The 24,913-nt window shown below is 34.4% G+C and overlaps 1 protein-coding gene across 1 annotated transcript in view; it reads left to right on the top strand.

Moving 5' to 3' along the window:
- The window catches only part of LOC114327371 (centrosome-associated protein 350-like), a 53,824-nt gene that overhangs the window by 11,595 nt on the left and 17,316 nt on the right, over nt 1-24,913 (top strand). The window contains exons 4-8 of the mRNA XM_050657213.1: nt 3,825-3,920; nt 7,071-7,460; nt 10,057-10,283; nt 17,179-17,332; nt 21,118-21,317. Of these exons, the coding sequence (XP_050513170.1) occupies nt 3,825-3,920; nt 7,071-7,460; nt 10,057-10,283; nt 17,179-17,332; nt 21,118-21,317 (1,067 nt within the window). The remainder of the gene's footprint in view (nt 1-3,824; nt 3,921-7,070; nt 7,461-10,056; nt 10,284-17,178; nt 17,333-21,117; nt 21,318-24,913) is intronic.

Here is a 24,913-nt window from a genome sequence, read left to right as displayed (position 1 = left end):
AGGAGACTGTCCAGTGACAATAACCTATAAAATCATAATTTTAGTACTTAACAAAATTATTTGTGACTAATAAATAAAACCCTATAATAAATAAAATATTTTTGAAAATTTAAAATTTAAAATCTTGTTCGTAGATCGCTTGGAGTGTGGTGCTTTAGCCTTCTGTTTGCCTGGGGTCTCATTAGGTTCTTCGCTAGCCTGTTGGGGTGGTTTTGTAGTCGGATGTCGTATTTTTGGGCGTAACTGGCAATTTCTTCTTTGACAATTCTCATTTGGAGATCACGATTGATGTGTTCATTGGGCATGTACCACGGTGCATTTGTGATAATGCGCAAGGTTTTCGATTGGAATCTCTCCAGGATGTCGATATTGGATCTCGACGCAGATCCCCACAGTTGGATACCATAGCTCCATATTGGCTTAATCACTGCCTTGTATACTAAAATTTTATTGTACAAACTCAGTTGTGACCTTTTTCCTATCAGCCAGTACATTTTATTGAGTTTCAGACCCAACTGTTTTCTTTTCGTGAATATGTGTTTCTTCCACGTTAATCTGCGGTCCAAGTGCATACCTAGGTATTTTACGTCATCCTTTTGTTGTAGTACTTGATTATTTATTGAGACGGTTGGGCACGTATCTTTTCGATTAGTGAACGTTATATGTACTGACTTGCTTTCGTTTACTTTAATTCGCCATGTTTGTAACCAGATATTTATACTGTCGAGATTTGTCTGGAGCAGTTGCGAGGCGATGTACGGGTTTGAGTGAGCTGCAATGATTGCTGTGTCATCTGCATATGTGGCTGTGATGATGTTTTGGCTTGTAGGAAGATCTGCTGTGTAGAGTAGGTAGAGAACTGGTCCAAGGACACTACCCTGAGGTACTCCAGCGTTGATTGGATATAAGTTAGTGCACTGATCTTTAACTTTTACAAGGAAATGGCGGTCGGAGAGATAGGACTTGAGGATTAGAAAGTAGTTGAGAGGAAGGACTTTTCTTATTTTGTATAGCAAGCCAGTGTGCCAAACTTTATCAAAAGCCTGCGAGACATCCAAAAAGGCTGCAGAGCAGTATTGCTTCTCTTCTAATGCTTTGTTTATGGAATTGCAGACTCGATGAATTTGCTCGGTGGTAGCATGTTGTTGTCTAAATCCAAACTGGTGGTTGGGTATTAGCTGCTTTTCCACGAGGATTGGCTGTAATCTGTCTAGTAAGAGTTTTCTCCTTTTGAATTGATTACTTATTTCTTCTTTAAAATTTGGAATGACTAATTATGTTTTAGAACTGTTCAATACAAAAATTAAGCAAATATGGTGTGGATATAAACAAACTCTCTCTGTTTCACAAATGATTTGACTAACCTTTTTGTTTCTTCTTTACTTCTTTTCCCTGATTGCGTCGTCCTCGATTCTCCCACACGTACTCTTAGGATGTTGCGAAAGGTCCCTCTCGTCCAAACTGCTTCACAAACAAACAAACAGGACTCGCTCGAATTCTCGACTCAGTTTTCTTTCTGCTCGATATCTTGTGCAAATAGATACTAATCGGCTACTCGTTCTAGATAGAAACAGGAATCTTCCTCGGTCCCAGGAAAATTAACTTCTCAACTCGGTCAACGATTTCGTTTCAACTTGATTCTGCTCGCAAAGGACAACTTCACCACTTTACACTGACTTCTCACTTTTCAAAAACTGAACTGCTCTCTCCAGATGTTCATTACATAGTGCCTATTTTCTCTCGTCAAAATCAGACTCAACACTCTCATCCCTTCCATCCATAATTTTCCACCAATCACAAAACATCCTTTCTACCCACTACAGCCATATTATCATTTCTTAAGAACCAATTCAATTTGTATACAAACTTTCCAATTTGTTAAATTCCGGTAGACATCAAATTACTTTCTTTGTTTCAAAATGCTAAACAAAAAGCCTTACATTCTAAACTCAATAAATTTATTTACCGCTTAACCTTCTTTGAATTTTTTATAAAATGTCTTACTGTCCATTGCAAAGCGAAATAAACTGTATTGTCTAATCTGACCGCACCATTGTTTAAGTCCGTTCAAAAACCCATTAAGAAAACCACCTTATTAACCATTTCACTTTTCCGCGAAAACACTGATTACTAACTAAATTATCCTATTACAATTTTTGGCCATATACAGGGCGATGAAAATCTATAATTTTATGGTCTCTGATATAAATTTATTTACTAAAATTTTCTCAAAAAAAATGATACAACAATATATGCCTCAACGAGCCACCAAAGACTGAGTTTCTTGTATATAAAGCCTTCTTCTTTTTCTTCTACGGCACTACAGCCCAAATTGAGCCTTGTCCTCCTTTATTTTTTGCCTCCACCCTTGCTTGTTTGTGGCTGCTGTTCTCCATATACGGACTCCTAAAAGGGCTTATGCGTCGCTGTTTACTGTGTCTTCCCAGCGCTTTCTTGGCTTTCCAACCGGCCTCTTTCCCTGAATTCTAGCGTTCAGTGCTCTTTTTGATAGCATATCCTCTCCCATTCTTATCATATGTCCGGCCCACTGCTATCTTTGTATTCTAATGAAGTCTGATAGGGGTGTTTCCTTATAAAGTTGATAGAGCTCGTTGTTGTATCGACTTCTGAAGATTCCGTTTTCTCTCACAGGTCCTATTATTCTCCTCATAAAGCCTTGCCACTTGGTTATTTCGTCAAAATTAATATACAGGGTGGTGAATCGGAAAACGGGCCAAAGGAAACTCAATGTAAAATTCTAAACTGTTGAATTCCTGCTTCCCTAATTATGTTACATCAAAAGTCATGAGAAGTTATTTGTAGAGGATTGAAATCTGTATTAAAAACAGAAGTTAGAATTGTTCTACGATTTAAACACATTCCAAAATTTTGAAAAATATAATGTATTTACCGCAGTAGGTATGTGTAGGCATGTTAGGCCACGCGTTACTATTTAACTGACAGTGAGCACACTATTGACTGAAGAAAATATCTTTATTATTAATACTTTCTCCTTAACTGAGGGTATCTTATCAACTTTATTGTGTTTTAAACAATAAATGATAATATAAATAAAAAAATTGACAGTTCAAATTGTTAATATAATAACTTCATTGTCACCAAATGCAACCTTATACACATTATTTCACTGTGTGTGGCCTAATTTTGGCGTATTACTCTGAAAATTGTGTTATATTTTCACAAAATTTTAAATAATTATTGTTCGTAGAACAATATTAACAGTTGTTTTCAATACAGATTTCAATTCTCTACAAATAGTTTCTTATGACTTTTGATGTAAAATATTTCACGTATATCTTACAGGCCATGTTGCTCTTTTAGTATGCATTTAAATGCCGTTAATAAATAAATAAATAAAAAGATCTTGGTCCCATGAGACCAACGCGGCCCAATAAGGCAATACTAGTGTTGGTCCCATGGGACCAAAAAGTGGGGTGTTCACTCTGTATACACGTATTGATGACATACCCTACATAAATTTAGGTAACATTTAGCATTTAATGAAAAATAAAATTTAAGCGCATTTGATCTAACTTTTTACTCGCTTCCGTATCGAGTCCGGCCCTGGTCCAAAATAAAATTTATATTTATTGGTTTGTTTATTAGTTTGCCATGTGGGAGACTTAACATAGTCTTGCAAATTATTCCAAACAAGCTGATAACGACGTTATTGTATTTTATGTATTAGACGGGAAGCTATTAGTATGCCTATAATTACAGTGCAGATAGTGTATCTCTAAAATGGTCATTTTAGAGGTTTCCGATAAGTGTGCATCATTCCAAAGTTCTTTTTCTAATTCTAGAACGAACCGAATCAGATTCATTTGAAGTTCGAAGCTGAGATTCACCTGCTCAACGATTTCAATGAGTCCCTTAAGAAGTTTTCTGCCTTGGAACAGGTAAGTCTAAGTTTTTTTTTTTTTTCGTTATAGATAGATGACACATGACATATTTACTGTTGATGTCTATAAATAATATTTAACTGAAAACTATTTCGGGAAACTGCTACAGGGCGGTACTAAATACAAAATTCAATTTACTATTTTAGTTGGAAATGGGAATAAGCCACAATTTTACTTTGAAACTAAGTTTATTTGACGTTTCCATTTCCACTTCGGAAATCGTTATCAAAATACAAAACATTAATAAATTAAACAAATTTTGTTTTTGTTGCTTGGTAAAACATTCTTCTAATCATTTAATTTGATTTGACTCATTCATATTGACAATTCAGACATATACTATTAAAATAGATGACTTTAAATTTATTCATACTTAAACAATTTCTAATATAGTCTACTATTGTCCAAAATTATTCACATATCGAAATATTTGTTTTGGTATACAGGGTTGGACGAAATTTGAATGAGTATTGTCTGAGTTTTCTTAAATGGAACACCCTGTATTTTAGTATTGCAATGAAATGCTATCTTATGCTATTTATTATTTCTTAAACCTAATTGCTTTAATTTGTGAGCTACAGTTGAGTCCGCGAGTCTTTACCCGTGCGTGATTAATACCTGGTGAGATAAAACACATACTTTTTATTTAGCATCATTCTCTTGCACGCATGAAATTAATGACAAACCAGCTGCCGCCTGTTATTTAAGTAAAAACATGTTATTTTTATGAACGATTAAGACTCAGTGTATAGGGCTTTTCATCGATTCTCATTTGTTTCGAGCTTCTGTCATGTGTCACATAATATTAATATATCTACGTTATACGTCTTTGGTTTGTATCATTGGTTATATCAATAACGTATGACGTAGATATATTAATATTATGTGACACATGACAGAAGCTCGAAACAAATGACTGTGAATGAAAAGCCCTATTGAAAAGAGATAGGTACAAAGAAAGACGATTGGGGATGTCTTCACATATTTTAAGTACAATTTCTGACGTTTTGGTTTGTTTACTTTTGTGGCTGTCAGTTTGTTGAATTTTTTGCTGTTATTTTGTCGAGTTTTTGCATTTTGAAGTTTTTTATAGTATACAAACAGTTGTTTTCACAACTAATTTTATATTGGAGTTAGAAATTTTGTGATAAGTTTATGTTATTTTAAGATAAATTTTGACGACGTACAAAGCTAACCTCATTGTTGACACAGTTGAATGCTTGTGTTTAAGGTTCCGCCAAAGTGAATAAAATAACAAAAAGAAAATATGTTATTGAATTTTTTTATAAATTGTTTATTTATTTATTAATCAATCATAATAAAATAATTTATTAAGCTACTTCAAATGTAGCTGTAATGATGCACCAAAATTTTAAAGCAAAACTTAAATTTGACATTCTATTTATTTGATAACGTCAAATTTTATAATAACCCGTGATCGGAATAATATCCATTTGCCGTTGCGTCAGTAAATTTCCGACTTATTTCGTATGCTTTAAATGATGACGCACGGGTAAAGACTCGCGGACTCAACTGTATTCATGATTCTTTGAGCCAAACATTAAGTATAACAACAATTACGTGAAATTTTATTAGGTTGGCCATGAAAATATTAAATCAAAAACAATTCTATTAACAAAAAACATAATAATATAAACTGAACCTTAATTTGTTAAAATTGGAGAAGAGATCAAAACACTTAAGTAGTTAAGATTGTTGGTGTGTAAGACATTAATATAAACCTGTTCCTCTTCTTTTTTCTATTTTTTGTTGCTTTTCTTCCTTTTGTGCCCCTCCTCTTGTCTTCCGTGGTCCTATACTTGGACTAGTATTCGTCTTCAACCGAATTTTAGTCCACGTCCTCATTCTTCTACCACTTCTTCTTATTCTCATCTATATCTACCTTGTTCTTCATATTTGTCTTCATACTCTTGTTTTGGTTTCCTTCCGTTTAATCTATCGCTCCTTTCTCTGTCCCCATAGTATTCTCTTTCTATGCCCTCATCTTCCTCTGCCTGTTCTCATCCTCTTTCTCTTGTTTATATATCCCTGTTTCAATTTATTATCTTCCTCTATCTATTATTGCATAGTATTTCTTCCTTTTTGTCTTTCTTCACCTCTTTCCACGTCTCCACACTCGGACAGACAATTGCTCTAGTCCGCATCCTAATCCTCGTCATTGTGGCTGTGCCTTATTATGATTTAGCTTTAATTATTGCAATTATTGTAGGTCTTCTTGTTTTGCCTTTTTCTTAATTCTTTTAATATTATCAGTGCCGTAACTACGATGTTGGGGGCCCCGGGGCAAACGTGATCTACCAGGGGCCCTACCGGGGAGTTTGGGGTTTACCCCCCAGCGGAATGGGGTCCGGAAAAATGTTTGATATTTAACCCCTTGAAAACTAATTTTAATGTATTCCATGACTGAAGTTTCTTGTACCTACATATTGCTATTTTAGTTGACCTACACAAAAAATTTTGAAAACACCTTATTTTAAGCTAAATAATTTTGCAAGTACCATCAATATAACATCTTCTTTGTTTTCATAAAAAATATACTATAATGTTAATTATTACATTGTTCGACTACAATGTGGTTCCTTTCACGTACCAAGATGTAGTCTGGGGTAGATTGGTTAAGGCAAAGTAGCTGGGACCGGGGGCCCCTATTCCGGTTGCATTTTAGTTTTTATTTAGCCAAAATAATTTCCTCAGTAACAATTTATATCTTTACGAAAGGTCTCGGGGGCCCCAGCTTAGCCCGGGCCTTCTCTTCCAATGACATTTTAGGTTTTATTACGCCGAAATAACTAATTTCCTAAGTAATAATTTAAATTATTTATGTTAAGGTCTCGGGGGCCCCTGCTTATCCCCCTCAACTTTATGTTGAGGTCTAGAGTGCCACTGTAAGGTCTTTTTAAAATTGTGTCATTTGAAAATATTTCGTTGGGATCGGCTTTTAAAATACATATTTTTATTTTCCTCGTTAAAATCTATGTACGGCCAACGAAACGAGGGCCCCAGCGGGGCCAAACCATTGGTCAATGGTAGTTACGGCCCTGAATATTATGTGTTACAGTGTAGCACTGTTACTATTGTTATTTGAAATATCTAAAAGTATATTTTGATGCAGAATTTGCATTTTAGGCGTTAGAAACGTTAAAAAACAAAAATACAGTCGCAGCTTCAAAAGTACTTCAAAACAATGCCGCCCAGACGTCCGTGATCGCCAATACATCTACAATCTCCACCAGGCCCAAGGAGAAGACGTCCAAAGTCGAAACGGCGAGAAGCTCACCGTCTCATACTTCCCACATCAACTTCTCCAGAGGATCCTTCATAAACACCATCGACGACGACCTAGATCTGTTGAAAGATACTATAGTGGACAAAGATAAGTCTAGTATCCTTTCCACAGGGCTGGAGATTTCAAATTTGAACTCTATCAATCAATCTCTGTCTGCGAAGAGCGAGGATCATTTCTCGAACTTCGAGAATTTGCAGACTGTTAATTTCGCTGGACTCTCGCTGAATATGGTAAGTGTCTATATTGTTTTTACATTATCCACATGTTCAAAAACTGTAAGAATCCTCAAAAATAAATGCCGGTACTACTTCAATTGCATGTCGAAGATGGAGGAACAGTCGTTTCTAACGGAACGTGGACAGTTTGGTCTTCCTTTCCTATTCCTTCCAGGAACCGGAAGTTCAGCAATTCTTCGTATTGGGTGATTAACGTCTCGACGTTGAACATGACCAAACCCCCTTAACCTACGCTCCCTCATTTTGGCATCAATTATTGGTGTCACCCCTAGACTTTCCGTAATATACTCATTCTCAATTTTATCCTTTTTTGTTACTCCACTCATCCATCTAAGCATTCTTATTCCCGCCATATAGCCCGATCAAAGAACAATCTGACCCAAAAAAAGGAAGAATGAAAATTTGGGAATAGGTAGTTGAAATTGTCTATTATTATATAAGAAATAGTTTACAATTCTACATCCCCTCCATTTTTCAAAAATAGAGGGGAATACCCCTCTCGAAGGTGAAAAATATACATTCAAAATAAGACCGGAGTCCGGAATTGGATAAAATGACTAATTCTAAGCAACTTTTGTTCTATAGAGTTTTTTCCCTAAGTCAATACTTTTCGAGTTATTTGCAAGTGAATATGTTCATTTTTAACTTTCCCCTGTCGTACGCCTCTGGTAGTAGCCAGAAACGATTATTTAACATAATTTAGTAGGGTGTACAGTGCCCTACACTTTCTGCCAAGTATCACACGAATATGTCAAATTATTTTAAAGTATTATTTTTTTATGTTTAAATAATTTATTCTTTATTTTAAACTTTCAGAACTATGTGTGCCCGGTACTATAAAACTATTTGACATATCCTTGTGGTACTTGGCAGAAAGTGTAGGTACTGTACACCCTACTAAATTATGTTAAATAATCGTTTGTGGTTAATACCAGTGGCGTACGACAGGGGAAAGTGAATGGTTGACCCTTCCCAAATTCTACGCCACTGATGAGACTGCTATTTTAGCATAATTTTTAGATTCTCCAATACTTTATATGCAAATAATATACTCTTTATTCGTAACGATAAAGTCATTAGTTTTCGAGATATTTGAAGTTAAAAATGAAAGGGCACACTTATTTTGATTAATGTATTATGCTCCTTCGTTTTTAGCTTCAAATATCTCGAAAACTAATGGCTGTATCATTACGAATGAAGAGTATGTTTTTTACGTAGAAAGTATTGGAGAATCAAAAAATTGCACTAAAATAGCAATTTCACTAAAAATGCTTTCAAATTGCACTAAAATAGCGTAGAATTTGGGAAGGGTCAGCCATTCACCTTCCCCCGTCGTACGCCTCTGGTAGTAGCCAGAAACGTTTGTTTAACATAATTTAGTAGATTGTACAATACCAGCCCCACTTACCAAATTTCGTGTTGTTGTCCCATGCCTGTGAGGAAATATTCAAAAATAAATAAAATAAAAGTTTAACTTTGACACCCTATATTTCGGTTATTATCAACTTTTGTACTAAGGTAAGTTAACTTAAATCGACCTATTTTAACCTCAGGAATCTAGGGTTAAGCTATGGCCCATTCTTTACCAAATACCCTGTATATATAGAGCTATTAGCCCGATCAAAGAACAATCTGACCCCAAAAAAAATAAAGGAAGGATGAAAATTTGGGAATAGGTAGTTGAAATTGTCTATTATTATATAAGAAAAAGTTTATAATTCTACATCCCCTCCATTTTACAAAAATGGAGGGGAATACCCCCCTCTCGAAGATGAAAAAAATACATTCAAAATAACACCGGAATTGGATAAAATGACTAATTCTAAAAAAATTTTCCTCTTTGGAGTTTTTTCACTAAGTCAATATTTTTGAGTTATTTGCGAGTGAATATGTTCATGTTTAACAAAATAAAACATGTTTTTGGACGGTTTTTCGGAGATAACTCAAAAAGTAAGTATTTCAGCGAAAAAAATATTCTTAGCAAAAAAGCTTATAAAAAACTGAAAAAAAAATGGTGTATGCTTGAGGTCTGTAGACCCAGTAGAAGCAGAGTTGTAGCTAATGAAAAGTAGGTTCTTCTTCATAAAATTCCAAATCGAATATTTCAATGTGAAATATCCCAAAAACGGAGCACTTTTCGGGGAAATTCATTTCAACTTTTTTAAAGTGTTTAAAAAAAGGATTATTTTTGTTTTTTAAAAAAACTTGTAACATTAAAAGTAAGTGAGTTACGCTCAAAATATTGTTGGTCCCTTTTAATTTTTGATAAAAAAATCGCGAAAATCACCCCCTAATTAGCATCACAAATAAATGCTTACCAGTTCCTAAGCCTTTGCAAAACCCAAATTGCCTATCATTAAGGTCTATGTCCAGTTTATGATATACTCGGTTATGAATGACTTTCAGTAGCAACTTTAGCACATGGGACATCAAGCTAATGGTGCGGTAGTCGCCGCATTTTCTTGTGATTTTCTTGATGCGTCTCTTTGATGTATACCTGGTTGTAAAACATCGTGCGCTGTTGTCAGATGTCACGCTTTCAAATGTACAAAGAATAATAGGAGACTACTAACAGATACACTTCTTCCAGTTCGAACAACTTATCAAAGACGAAGACGTCCGCCTAGAAAACCTGAAAACCATTTTGAAAATCCGCGAACAGGCGTTGTTGGACAGAACCAAAGGAGAGCTGGCCTGGTTGGAAATACAGAGGAAGCACTTCAAAGAAACGGGCAAGTTGCACGAGGCGTCGGTGATCAAGAAGAAGCAGAGAGGCATTTTGGTCAATCATCAGAAGGAAAAACATGAAATGCAGAGGTAAGTTGGAAAATCATTGGATACATTTTACTTATCTTTCCCTTTCCCTTTTCCTTCCCCTTTCCTTTCCCTTTCCATTCCCCTTTCCCTTTCCATTTCCCTTTCTCTTTCTCCTTCTCCTCATCCTTCTCCTCCTCTTTCTCTTTCTGCATCCAATTACTCTTTCCTTGTTGTATTCGTCTTATTTATTTTAAAATGAGTATTTTTATTACTTTAGGAGCCTTTACAATCAGTCTTATGTCTTTTATAAAATTACTGTGACGCCTTTTGGAGCTTTTAAAAATCAGTCTTGCCTCTAGATACTGCTAAAATCGTCTATACATTTCTAGACCATTTTGAAATCATTTTTACATTTTTTAAAATCAGTCTTACGTCCTTTCAAATAACTATATGTCTGTAGGAGTCTTTAAAATCAGTCCTATGGCTTAGTAATTTAGTAAAATAGTTTTACCATTTATATGTTTATAAGTACTTTTATAATCATTTTTACATCTTTTAAAATCAGTCATACGCCTGTTAAAATGAGTATTAGGTCTTTAGGAGCCTTTAAAATCAGTCTTATGTCTTTTAAAATGACTTATATTTTTATGAGATTTTAAAACCAATTTGATATCTTTATATTCTGTTAAAACCATTCATAGCCTTCTAAGCATTTTGAGAATAATTTTTTACTTCCTTTAAAATAATTATTAAGGCTTTTGCAAGCTTTTAAAGTGAGTTTCCAGTTTAGAAAGTAAATGTACCCTTAAATATACTGTTAAATATAGAAATTTTTACTTTTCTTTGCTGTACTAACTGTTATTGTTATTGATAATTATATTTTAGTCGCCTAATCACCTCGTCATAACTTCTTAACGAATTGGTGATTATAAAGCAATATTCGCTATCTAATGCACGATTTAATCTTTGATGGGTAGCATTTACAGTCTTATCAATAATTTTTCGTCACAAAACAATTCAAGAAACAATACAGACGGTTACTATAAATATACTTTGTATTTACCTTGTATCAAGTACAATAAAATCCCGAATAATAGTTTAGAAAAGATTATTAATCTTATCTCTAAAACGAGTCAATGGAACATCAACGTCTAGATAAACAGAAATAGTGCACTTGGCAGTTATAAGATGTTTTCGTCAAGTTTTGAAACAGGTGGAAAAACAAGTGCAACATTTGATAAAAATATGTTAAATAATTGTTATATCATCTATTGTTTCTTCACAGTGTTTGTTTCATAATGAGTAGTGTCTGTATCTACGCTAGTATAGAAGCTAGAACCAGTTTTGGAGGTAAATATTATTATAATATTTATACAGTAAGCGCCACCGTACTAGTACATGGGTACAGGGCCGCCGCTAAAGTGTTGGCCGCCCGTGTGCAACTTAATATTTGCCGCCCCCTTCCAACACTTCAGTCGTTTCAACGTAGGTACTAGTATTTAAAGAAATATACAGGACACCATAACGCGTATATGAATAATAATTGCTCTGATCTCGACGTGACTATATTTAAATATATAGGCCTGGATCCCGCGTACCAAAAAAGTTGATTAATAGCAAGCTGAAAAATTGTTAATAGCTTAACGGTGCCTAGTCGGACAAACTTTGATGTTTGGGAACACTGGTACAGGGGAAGTTTTAATTGTGGAACAGGTTAAAAATTTGGAACGTCAGACTACGAAAACGTTCCATGTATTTTGTCGGACATAACTTCCAATTGATTTGTTATCATTTCATTAAACTCTCATGCAGAAATCAGACTGGTGTTTATCACCAACTGGGCATTTTAATGAATGGAACACGAAGAACATGTCAAATGACAGGAATCATGTTGGTTAGTAATATCAGTCTGATTTTTGCATGAGAGTTTAATGAAAGGGTAACAAATCAATTGGATGCTCTGTTCGACAAAATACATGGGACGTTTTCGTAATCTGACGTTCCAAATTTCTAAACTGTTCCACAATTAAAACTTCCCCTATTCTAGTGTTCCGGTACATCAAAATTTGCTCGACTAGACGACTAGACACCGTTAAGCTATTATCAAATAATGTTCAGCTTGCTATTAATCAACTTTTTTTTGGTACGCGGGACCCAGGCCTATTTGAAATACAGTAGTGTGCAAAAGAAAAGCGTGTCTAAAATCATCAAAATCTCAACTTAGACTGAACTACAGTAGAACCCCGCAAATGCAAACTAATTAGGGGGACAGCCGGTTCGGATTCCTAAAAGTTCGGATTATCCGAAAGTTAGCCTCGAAAGCATGGATGAATAGTGCACTTTTTAAGGAATGATTTGAAAAACAATTTGTTCATCCGTTTCGATATTCAATAAAGAAGTGGAAAAGCTGTTTTCCTATCACCAAATATGACCACCTTATTGCAACCCATGGACCAGGGTATTCTGCAGTTTATAAAACTGTATCATAGAAAAAAGTTGGTAAGGACTGTATTAGAAGGCGAGGAAAGCCGTCCACTACTGACAACCTGAAAAAATCACCGTAAAAGTTTTACAGATTTACAATTTGAAGAAGCTCCATTACAAGATGATCTAGAAGTCGTAACACAACTTCCAAGATGTGAAAACAAAGAAGAAAGTGCAATTACAAAATGTATTGAAGCTGACGACAGTGGGCACCAATAATTTACGGATGAAGATATTGTAGACTTGGTTCAACCTTAAGATAGCCCTAATGAAGAAGAAGAAAGCGAGAAAGAAGTTTTTCTGCCAGATCGAGTGTCACACGCAGTTGCAACTAAAGCTCTGGATGTGGCTCTATGTTACGTGGAGCAGAACTCTGCTGCGTTACCGGTCGATGTAATGTTTATGCGTAAATGGTTTAACATCGCTGCGTTAATTCGTGGACGTATAAATAAAGATCTTTATTTATAGGTCCATGGTTAACTCGCTACACCTCCATGCGTCAGACGAAAGTTACCGACTTCTTAAAGAATACGCCTTATTAATCCTACACTGTTAAATTTTATGGTTTTACTATGTATAATAAACATGTTTTTAAGTTTTTGTCTTGAATTTTTAAATTTTTTTAACTTTCCGTGGGTTCGGATTTGCCGAACGTTCGGATTAGCGGGGTTCGGATTTGCGGGGTTCTACTGTATAACCCTATCCATAACAATACATAAGCATAAAGGAACAATATCATAACAGCAACCGTCGAGTAATAAAAATGATTTTTTAAACCATCTGGTAATAAAAAAGACTTTTTTATTACTCAACGAGAGCAACTTAACAAGCACTTATCTAAATTCTTGGAAAGTATCCTATTGTCGTATCGTACTCTCTTAACAAATCATAAATTTTCAGAATTTGAAAAAATCGCATATGGGCCACGTCGATAAAAATATCTTTAAGTCCGAAATCCGCCAGCCACTTTCAACTAAAATGCATTCCCGGAACTACTTTATGACCACAGCTGCAAAAGGACAGTTCATATAATAAATAACATTTTTTGGCATTTTTGTTTAGATTGGTTGGAATATTAGAGTTTATAGAAATATCTGAATCATTACTATTTAATTTTTTGAAATTATTTCCGTTTTAAAAAAAGTATTATCATCAGTGGCCTGCTTTTGGCCGCCCCTATAATCGGCCGCCCGTGTGCTGGACACTTTGCACACATGGTAGCAGCGGCCCTGCATGGGTAGGTACCTAATTTCTATGCTTATGAGCTAATCCGGTCCGTTCTCAGATGTGTCTTTCATCCCTGTCATGTTACTGTCAAGAAACTATTCAAAATAATTGTTTTTCCATACAAAAAATACATTAGTTAATCGTATTATTACTATGCTTTAAAATAACTTTATTCAAACACCAAGAAGATTACAATACTTTAAAACTTTTAACACTTTAACAACATGACAACTATAAACGTCAAAATTAGATCAGCTGTATTTAATACAGCTGATCTATTATTTGTCAACTGTTTACAACTATAATACAACTATATGTTTTATATGACAACTATAAACGTCAAAATTAGATCAGCTGTATTTAATACAGATGATCTATTATTTGTCAACTGTTTATGTTAATATTCAGTTTCTATACATTTTATACTATCCGCTCCGAGCTTCGCTGGTATCGCCGCCTACCTACAGGATTACTAGTTTAACTTTTACAGGAAATTTTCTGAAAAGAAAAAAGTGTTGCCTATACTCTGTGAGTTTCGCTGGTATGGCTGCTATCGCCATCTAACGGTTGACTAGTGTTCCTATTTCGGTCGGAATTTTAAAGAGGACAGTAGAAAAGCAAATAATAGTTGTTTCAAACTTATTAGTTAATTCTTATCGTGTAATATTTACAACGTAAAGAAGTAATTGGATTGTAATCGATAATTAATAGCAGTAAGTACAGAATTTATTATTCATTATGATTATTTTTAAGATTTTGCTTATCGTTTTGACGTTTATGTTGACAACTAATATTAGAAAAAAATTATTCTGCAAAAAAATATAATAATTTAATATAATTATAGTATAATACTTCTTAAATATTAACTTATGAATGACAACGGCATCCTACGTTTGCTGTGATTGGTCGTTATCTTCACGCATTCAAATTTTGTTTCAGGATTGGATTGTAAAATTGAAACCGTCAAAATTCGAGAGTGTGCTAACTGATCCTTTAGCTCAAATTTTTCTACCGTTTTAAAATCAAAATTGTGTTTACTTACTTTTTTTCTAATTGCATCAATCCATTTTTTTCGTTGAATCACCTTATCCTTAGCGACAGGAAAGTTGTAGAATACACAGTTACTAGTGTAACCAGTATTTCGACACTATTTAATACAACAACTTTCGTGAGACATTTAAAAGCTACAATATGCAACTCTTAATGCAGAACGTCAAAAAGCAAATTTCCAGTAAAGGTTTATAAACTTGTCACTACTGGCGCTCGCGAATTTTTAATTATCCCCTCTACCTACGAGCTCACAGCGTATACTATAAAAAAATTAAAGGCACTAGTGGGAGTGCCGACAGAAGTGAAAACTTCTTATAGTATATAAATTACGAGCTCAATGCTTTTACCCCATCCTAAAAGAAGTGCTATACCTATATCATATACGATATACGCGATGCGTATGCCCTATGCTATTTATGTATACATACACATAATTTATATATGTACAAAATTTATTTCAGCGAAGTGATGACGGTCGGAAATTCAATACTTTTTCCCCATCCAAGAAGTGCACAACGTCCTTAAAGAAATTTTCAATTCAAAAATTTATTTCGTCGAAGCGATAACGGTCGCTAATTTACTACTTTTTCTCATCCAAAAAGTGCACAACGTCCCTCAAGAAGTTTTCACTTCAAATATTTATTTCGTCGAAGCGATGATGGTCGCTAATTTAATACTTTTTTACATCGAAAAAGTGCACAACGTCCCTAAATAAGTTTCACTTCAAATATTTATTTCGTCGAAGCGATTACGGCCCTAATTCAATACTTTTCCTCCATACAAAAAGTGCACAACGTCCCTATAAAAGTTTTCATTTAAAAAATTTATTTCGTCGAAGCGATGACGGTCGCTAATTTAATAATTTTTCCTTATCCCAAAAGTGCACAACGTCTGTTACCGGTGTAAAGTTATACGACAAAGGTTAAAAATCAGTCTTATGTTTCTAGGTATGATTCACGTTAGATCCATTGTAAAAATCTTTTAAAATCGATCTTACTATTTTTAAAATGACTTATACAGGGTGTCCCGAAAAGATTGGTCATAAATTATACCACAGATTCTGGGGTTAAAAATAGGTTGATTGAACCTCACTTACCTATATACAATAGTGCACACAAAAAAAGTTACAGCCCTTTGAAGTTACAAAATGAAAATGGATTTTTTTTCATATATCGAAAACTCTTAGAGGTTTTTTATTGAAAATGAACATGTGGCATTTTTATGGCATCAACATCTTAAAAAAAAATAAAGTGAAATTTGTGCACCCCATAAAAATTTTATGGGGGTTTTGTTCCTTTAAACCCCCCCAAACTTTTGTGTACGTTACAATTAAATTATTATTTTGGCACCATTAGTTAAACACAATATTTTTAAAACTTTTTTGCCTCTCAGTACTTTTCGATAAGCCAGTGTTTATCGACATATTTTGAATATTTGTCGAATCCACCACATATTTGTATATGGTTAAGTACGATTATAGAGTCCTGTTAATAATCTGAAAATTTATTTGTAATTTACATTTTTAGGTATATTCTGAAAAAGAAGCCACATCTCGATAAAAGGTGACTTGTCAAAAAAAGACTAAGAGGCAAAAAAGTTTTAAAAGCACTGTGTTTAACTAATGGTACCACAATAATAGTTTAATTGGAACGTACACAAACATTTGGGGGGTTTAAAGGAACAAAACCCCCATACAATTTTTATGTAAATATATTAAAAAAGAAGCCGCATCTCGATAAAAACTGGCTTATCGAAAAAATACTGAGAGGCAAAAAAGTTTTAAAAACGTCGTGTTTAACTAATGGTACCACAATAATGAATTAATTGGAACGTACACAAAAGTTTGGGGAGGTTTAAGGGAACAAAATCCCCATAAAATTTTTATGGGGTGGACAAACTTCACTATAATTTTGTTTTAAGATGTTCCTGCCATACGAATGATACGTGTCCATTTTCAATAAAAAATCTCTAATAGTTTTCGATATATTGAAAAAAATATATTTTCATTTTGTAACTTCAAAGGGCTGTAACTTTTTTTATGAGCACATTTGTACTAAGGTAAGTTAGGTTCAATCGAACTATTTTTGACCCCAGAATGTGTGGTATAATTTATGACCAATCTTTTCGGGACACCCTGTATATCTAGCTACTGTTAAATATTGTAACACTGTTATGAAATAATCATTTATTTCAGGCTTAAGCAAATGCAAAGGGCTGCATCGATAGAAAGAAAAATCGTTCTTAAAGAACAGAGAAATCTGATACGACAACAACTTTCTACAGACAACATGCTGTCCAAGATGAAAGTGAATAGTACGAGGGAAAGAAGATCATCAGGACCTCTAAAGGTAATTAATTACATGGCTAACTCTCTCTCCTGTCGTTTCCCCATTACTGAGGATCGTGATTTCTTCCAATATTATTAACAATGTTTCTCCATTGGTCTCTATCTTCAGCTGCTCTAAAAGCTTCGCAGAATGAGTTTCCAGCTGAATGCTTTATTTGGTCAGACCATCTAGTTTGTGATCGTCCTCTTGATCTCCTCCCCGGAACGTTTCCAGAAACAATTAATCTCTCCAAACTGTCGTCACCTCTGCGAACCACGTGACCAAAGAATTGCAGAATTCGTTGCAGACATATTGTGGACAGCCTTTTTTTAATATTGAGTTGGTTTAGAATGGAAACGTTTGTCCTATGAGCTGTCCAAGGTATGCGCAGCATTCTTCTCCAGCACCACATCTCAAAGGCATAAATTTTTTGGCGCTCGCATGCGCGAAGAGTCCAAGTCTCTGCTCCGTATAGAAATATTGAGAATACAAGGGCATTCATCAGTCTCATCTTGATATTTTGAGAGATAGATCTGTCTTTCCAAACTTTTGTTAGGCGACTCATCGCATTTTTTGCCATACCAATACGTCTCCGAACTTCTGCTTCACAGTTACCATCATTAGTTATAGACCTGAGATAGACGAAGGTGTATACTATCTGGTATTCCTGTAATATGTTAGTCAGTTGAATAGTGTCAAATCTGTCGACCACCATTATTTTTGTCTTAGCTTTATTGATTTTCAGACCAACTTTATTGCTTTCGTACTCAACTCTTCGCAGAAGATCAAACATTTCTTGCTCATTTGCTGCTATAAGTGTAGTGTCATCAGCAAATCTTAAATTGGAGATTTCCCTACCAGCTACTGTTACTCCACCGGCCCATCCTTCTAAAACCATCCTCATGACATGTTCACCATAAATGTTAAATAAGTCAGGTGACAACACGCATTCTTGTCTAACACCTCTCTTGGTCTTGAATTGGTTTGAGAACTTCTGATCTAGTCGTACTGTCGCTATATTAGACTGGTACAGATTTTTAATAAGTGTCACCAGGTGCATTGGTGCGCCCATTTCTATTAAAATTGACCACATATTTATCCAGCTTACACAATCAAATGCCTTTTGGTAGTCAACGAAGCATATAATCATAGGTACTTGAAATTCTCTAGACTTTTCAATGAGTTGTCTCAGGTTCAGGATTTGTTCCCTTGTACCTTTACCCTTTACAAACCCCGCTTGTTCCTGAGGTATTTGGTAATGTAGATAGGTTTTTAATCTGTTTTTGATGATATGCAACGAGATTTTACTAGCATGCGTTATTAGTGACAGTGTGCGGTAGTTTTCACATCTGGTAGTAGTTCTTTTTTTGTGTAGTGGGATATAAATTGAGGTACACCAATCAGATGGCCATTTTCCTGAATTCCAAACAGCGACACAGATAGAATGGATGATATGTAATCCTTTGTCACCTAGTAACAGTAGTATTTCACATGGTATTGAATCAATGCCTGGGGATTTATTTTCCTTTAGTGATTTAATTGCATCTTTGACTTCAGCGAGTAAGACAGTAGGTTCTCTAGGGTAGTCAGAAGGCCACTGATTTTCTGCTGATACCTCGTTATTTTTATACAGGGTGTCCAGAAACTCTACCGCCAAACGAAGACAGGAGATTCCTCAGATAATTTTAAGATAATTTAACCCAATTCACCTAGTCCGAAAAGGCTTCCTAAGGGAGCTAGAGCTCTTTGAAGATGGCGTCATGTAATTAGTTTTTCTTAAATACCTCCAGAACGCTTCAATTTAGAAAAACGAAAATTGGTATACATATTTACTTTCCAGAAATGAATCGATATCATCAATTTCGAATTTCTAGTACCGGTCATAGGCGTCCGTTTTGGGTAGGTCAACAGTTATTTTATAGCATACCTTTGTTGTCTTTAATTTTTAAGTATTTTTGACACTATATTATTCAATTATGAGATATTCGAGTACTAAAAGTTACTCTTGCTTTAAGTTGGTAAAATACATCGGTTTTTTTAATTTTTTTTAACTTTTTTTTTCAAATTCCCAAAACTAAAAACTTTCAAATCGATTTTTCTAGAAAACGGTGTATCCTATCGACTTAAAGTAAGAGTACCTTTTAGTACTAGAATACCTCACAATTTAATAATCCAGTATCAAAAATGCTTAAAAGTTGAAGACAAAAAAGTTATGCGATAAAATAACCGTTGCCCTACCCAAAACGTACGCCTATGACCGGTACTAGAAATTCGCAATGGATGGAATCGATTCATTTCAGGAAAGTAAATATGTATACCAATTTTCGTTTTTCTAAATAGAAGCGTTCTGGAGGTATTTAAGAAAAACTAATTACATGGCGCCATCTTCAAAGAGCTCTAGCTCCCTTAGCAAGCATTTTCGGACTAGGTGAATTGGGTTAAATTGTCATAAAATTATCTGAGGAATCTCCTGTCTTCGTTTGTCGGTAGAGTTTCTGGACACCCTGTATAACTCGCCACAGTAGTTGCACCAATGTTTCCAATATTTCATTAGTATCGGTCTTTAAATTGCCTTCCTTATCTATTACAGATCACGTTTGAGGTTTAAATTCTCTGGTAAGGAGTTTGATCTTCTGGAATAAGTCCCTCGGTTCATTTCGACAGCCATGTTCCTCTATCTCTCTGCATATTTCAGAGATGTAATCAGCTTTATCTTTGCGGCACTGTTTTCCGATTTCTCTCGATAACGCTCTGTATTCATCGTTTGTTCCGTATCTAGTTTTATGTTCTTTTCTGCGTTGAATCACAGTCCACGTATTATCGGATATCCATGGCTTACGGCCAGTGGAAACCGCTGCCTCACAGTCTTTTGCAGCCTCGATTACCTTATCTTTGAGATAGATCCAAGTGCTCTCAGGGTCACTATCTACTTGGTCTAAAGAAAGAGCATCTTCTAGGTTTTGTTGGAAGTCATTTTGGAGACATGACTTTTCTCTGGGGTCTTCTTTTGGGGACTTTAAAACGAAGTCGAACGTTTAATACCAGGAGTCGATGATCGCTTCCACAGTCTGCGCCAGGATATGTTTTACAGTTGATGGACGACGACTTCCATATTGATCTTATTAGGATGTAGTCTATTTGATTTCTTGTTCGTCCATCTGGGCTGCGCCATGTGTATAATCTCCGTGGATGATGTTGATATAACGTGTTTGTAATTGTAAGATGTTGTTCTACACAGAACTCCACTAGACGGTCGCCATTCTCATTTCTCTGTCCTAGTCTATTTTTGCCCAGTACTCCTTCAATATTTTCATTAGATGACCCCACTTTGGCGTTAAAATCTCCTAAAATTATGACTAGTTCACGATTCGGAATAGCGCGAACAGTTTCTTCTAGACGACCATAGAACCTGTTGATGTCTTCTTCTTGTGCAGCTGTTGTAGGAGCGTATACCTGGACAAGGTGTAGGGTATTGGTGGATATTCTCATTTTAAGGGATATTATCCTGTCATCAATAGTATTATATCCAATTACGCAGTCGTTAAGTTTAGAGGGTACAATTATTGCGACTCCATTTGTACTTACTACAGGGCTAAAGCAATTGACAATTATTATTTCAGTATTAATTTTCGTTACGATTCAGAGCAGACCACAGACCTCTCTGAAGATCCCAAAAGGGTGAAACGCACATAAGAGGATGGTGGTTGAAACGGAATGAAATATTAACTGTCTTTTCATCTAATTTTCAATTGACAATTCTTTAATTCGACATTTTACTTTGATTTTTATTCGTAACTATTTTACAGGTTCTTCAGAGTCACACAGAGTTTATAAGATCCGAAACCTCGGTAACGAAGAGAAGCTCCAGCGACAAGGAAAAACATAGCGATGTCTTCAGCATTACGTCACATCAGTCGATGACTCATTCTGTAGTCTCAGAAATATCAGAAGTCGAAGCGTCGACCAAGGATTTACCATCTAGGGAGCAACAGAAACACATTAAAAGGTGAGTTGTTAAGTGGTTAGTTTCAATGTTTTTTATTGTTCAATAAATGTTTTTATTCAACTATACAGGGTGATTGATTAGTAGGGTAAAGCTCAATAGCTCCGCTATAGTAATAGATAGCAATAAAAGTTAATAACAAAAATTATAGCCACCTTTTAGCTTCACATTACAAAATTAGTTAGAATGTTACAGGGTGTTCGATAACACAGTGGCAGACCAAACTTATGTTTTTTTAATTGGAACACCCTATATTTTAATTTAAATTCGAAATCCAGTTAACTTCTCCGTCACAAAAATATAAAGGTTTGTTATGTTATACAGGGTATTTACAAAGTTATAACCAATTTTATATGAAAATCGTAACCAGTTCAACTCCCTGTATAAATAAAAATAAGCAAAACAGCAATGATTTGTTAATGCCATATTTTTTAACGTATTGTCAAAATTTTTAAGAATAATCGATATTGCTAATTTTCTTTATATCAAATACAGGGTGAGTCAAAACGCAAGTACATTATTTTCTTAGTAATTTTAAATGGAACACCCTGTATTTTATATCACTACTAAAAGTACCATTACCGTACTTTAATTTTTAGATAACATTCCCTATGTCTAAATTTATTAGTTTTCGAGATATTTTCATTTTTCAATGGACCAGTAGCGTGGCCACCCAAATCACTAGAATTTAATAAACTGGACTGTTTTTTTTTGGGGTTACGTTAATAACGAAGTTTATAAAATACCTCCAACAACAAGGGATGAGATGAAAAATAGAATACAAAGTGTATTTCGATGTGGTAATTTACAAATGCTTCGTAGAGTAAGTAGCTCATTTAATGATCGTTTTTTGACGTGCATAAATGTGTTAGGAGGTAATTTTGAACACCTTATGTAATTAAATATTAAAAATATTTTATTACAAGTAGCTTCTAATTTTTTCAGACATGTTTTTTTGCAAAATGTATTACTGATAAATTATGTTTCGTTCTTTAGTAGTTACATTGTTACATTTACATACAAAAGTAGTGCTTAATTGTTTTCACAAAATGTTGTATTTTGTGCTTGTGTATTTTTTTGTAAAATTTATTACTAATTTTCTTTGTTTATTTGTTGCATTTACATAAAAAAGTAGTTTTTAATTGTTTTAAAAATGTTTCATGTTGTGGTTGTGTTTTTTTGTAAAATGTATTAATAATAAATTATTTTTATTTCTTTATTTGCTACAGTGTTACATTGATTACCGGATTGATAATTAATCGGTAATCTTCAATCGTCAATTCAGTCATGGCTTACTTAAAATGTAGATAAATTTAAACACCTAAAATAATTTGCTCTGAAAAATGAAAATATCTCGAAAACTAATAAATTTGGGCATAGGGAATGTTATATAAAAATAAGTACGTTAATGTTACTTTTCAATAATGATATAAAATACAGGGTGTTCCATTTAACATTACTGAGAAAATAATGTACTTGCGTTTTGACTCACCCTGTATTTGATATAAAGAAAATTAGCAATATCAATAATTCTTAAAAGTTTTGACAATAATTAAAAAAATATGGCATTAATACACCATTGCTGTTGTGCTTATTTTTATTTACACAGGGAGTTGAACTTGTTACGATTTTCATACAAAATTGGTTATAACTTTGTAAATACCCTGTATAACATTACAAACCTTTATATTTTGTGATGGAGAAGTTAACAGGATTTCGAATATAAAATAAAATATAGGGTGTTCCATTAAAAAAAACATAAGTTAGCTCTGCCACTGTGATATCGAATACCCTGTAACATTCTAACTAATTTTGTAATGTGAAGCTCAAAGGTGGCTAAAATTTTTGTTATTAACTTTTATTGCTATCTATTACTATAGCGGAGCTATTGAGCTTTACCCTACTAATCAATCACCCTGTATATGTATAAACTTTTTTCTTAATATTGTCGTCATATTTATCTCGGAATATCCATAAAATATTAAATAGCGAATGAATTTTATTTTCCGCATTAAATCTGGTTAAATTGGTTATTATATGACAATATTAAAAAATATTTCTCAGCGAAATATTGTGTCGGGCTCAAAATTTTCAGTCGCATCACTACTAGGCCCAGACAAATCATCAAAAAATCTCACAGGCTTTTTGCGCCGTTTTTCTTTATTTGATGTAAATTCTGGATTTATTCCATAATTGCTGGTAACTAATTTAGATTCTTCAACATAGATTCTTCTGATTTTTTTGTAAATATTCTAGAGGCCCTGATATATTTTTAATCTCCATATCCATACCATAGTTTTATCTGACTGCACTGTAGTATTTGACTCCTGTGATTGATTGCTGTTAAAATTTTAAACAAAAGCGATTAAAGGTAATAATATTAAATATAACCGAGTATTATCTGATTAAACTCATTATGGACATAAAGTGAAGAGCAAAAAAACGGGAAAAATTATGTCTTTGGTCTGGTCGACGCCGCGCCGGACCCCTTACATCGCCAGGCCCCGGTAAAATGTACCGACTGTACCGCCCTCTCGGCGGCCCTGCATGTACCATGTGTACTTTAAGGCTGTGGTCTCCAATACCCGCTATACGCAGCCTACGGCGTCTATTGAAGACAATCGGCTAACTCAGTGGTCACTTCAATTCACCCCGTATTTGAGACCACCACTAAGAGACATCCTGCAACACATATCTTTGTAGCTGTCAACCATATTAGAAAATTGTCTCTTTGTAATTGTCAGCCACTGAAGTTTTGGAAAAATTATTTTAAAAATTGAAAGCCCTAAGAATCTTGAAGAAGAGCCTTTACGAACTGCTTCATGAGACTTAATTTTATGTGCGATGGAGGCATTAAACATGATGGGGCTCCACATTTAAAACTCGCTCCGATGAGACCATGAGTGCTGCTGGTAGTGAAGTATGGCTCCACTATCCCAAAAGCAAAGGTAACATGGATATTTAATTTATCCGCCTTGCATTTGCACCAAAAAACCAACAATTTTGAAATCCCCTATCACTGGCCAGACGTACTCTTCATATTTTAAAACTTGAAGCACCATTTTAACGCCCTCGTAATTTTCTTTGAGCATTACAAAATGAGCCAGAAGAAGAGATGGAAATCTATTTCAATTGCGAAGAAGAACTGTTTTATGCTTCGTGTAGAGCTGCCAAATAAAATTTTTTGACTCCCACTTTATAGGAAAAAGGGTCCACGTCATTTTTACACTTTTTAGAAGACATTTTTTAGGCCTCACTACACATAAAATACGTTATTCCAGTTCGATGTTCAAGCGCACACTACCATGTCAATCTGCCACTTCTCGCTTCACCCCCAGTCTCCCTCGCCCCTATCTAGCATCTTAAATGCAACGGTTCTTAAAAAAAATGTCAAAGTACCGTATATTTATTTTTCATTATCTAAAGGTACAAAAGCAAACTTTATTTATTATTTATGGAGTTTTTGCTTAATTTTCGATGTATACAAACAAAATATTTATTAAATAACAGACTCAAAATTTTTTTTTGTTGGCCTGTGTAATCTGTATTCTTAACTCCATAATTCATCGCTTGTAAAAGAAGTTATGGTGTGCCAAGTA

This window comes from Diabrotica virgifera, chromosome 7 (genome assembly GCF_917563875.1).
Source record: "Diabrotica virgifera virgifera chromosome 7, PGI_DIABVI_V3a".
NCBI lineage: Eukaryota > Metazoa > Arthropoda > Insecta > Coleoptera > Chrysomelidae > Diabrotica > Diabrotica virgifera.
The sequence above is the reverse complement of the archived record's forward strand: the minus strand, read 5'-3'. Positions and strand labels throughout refer to the sequence as shown.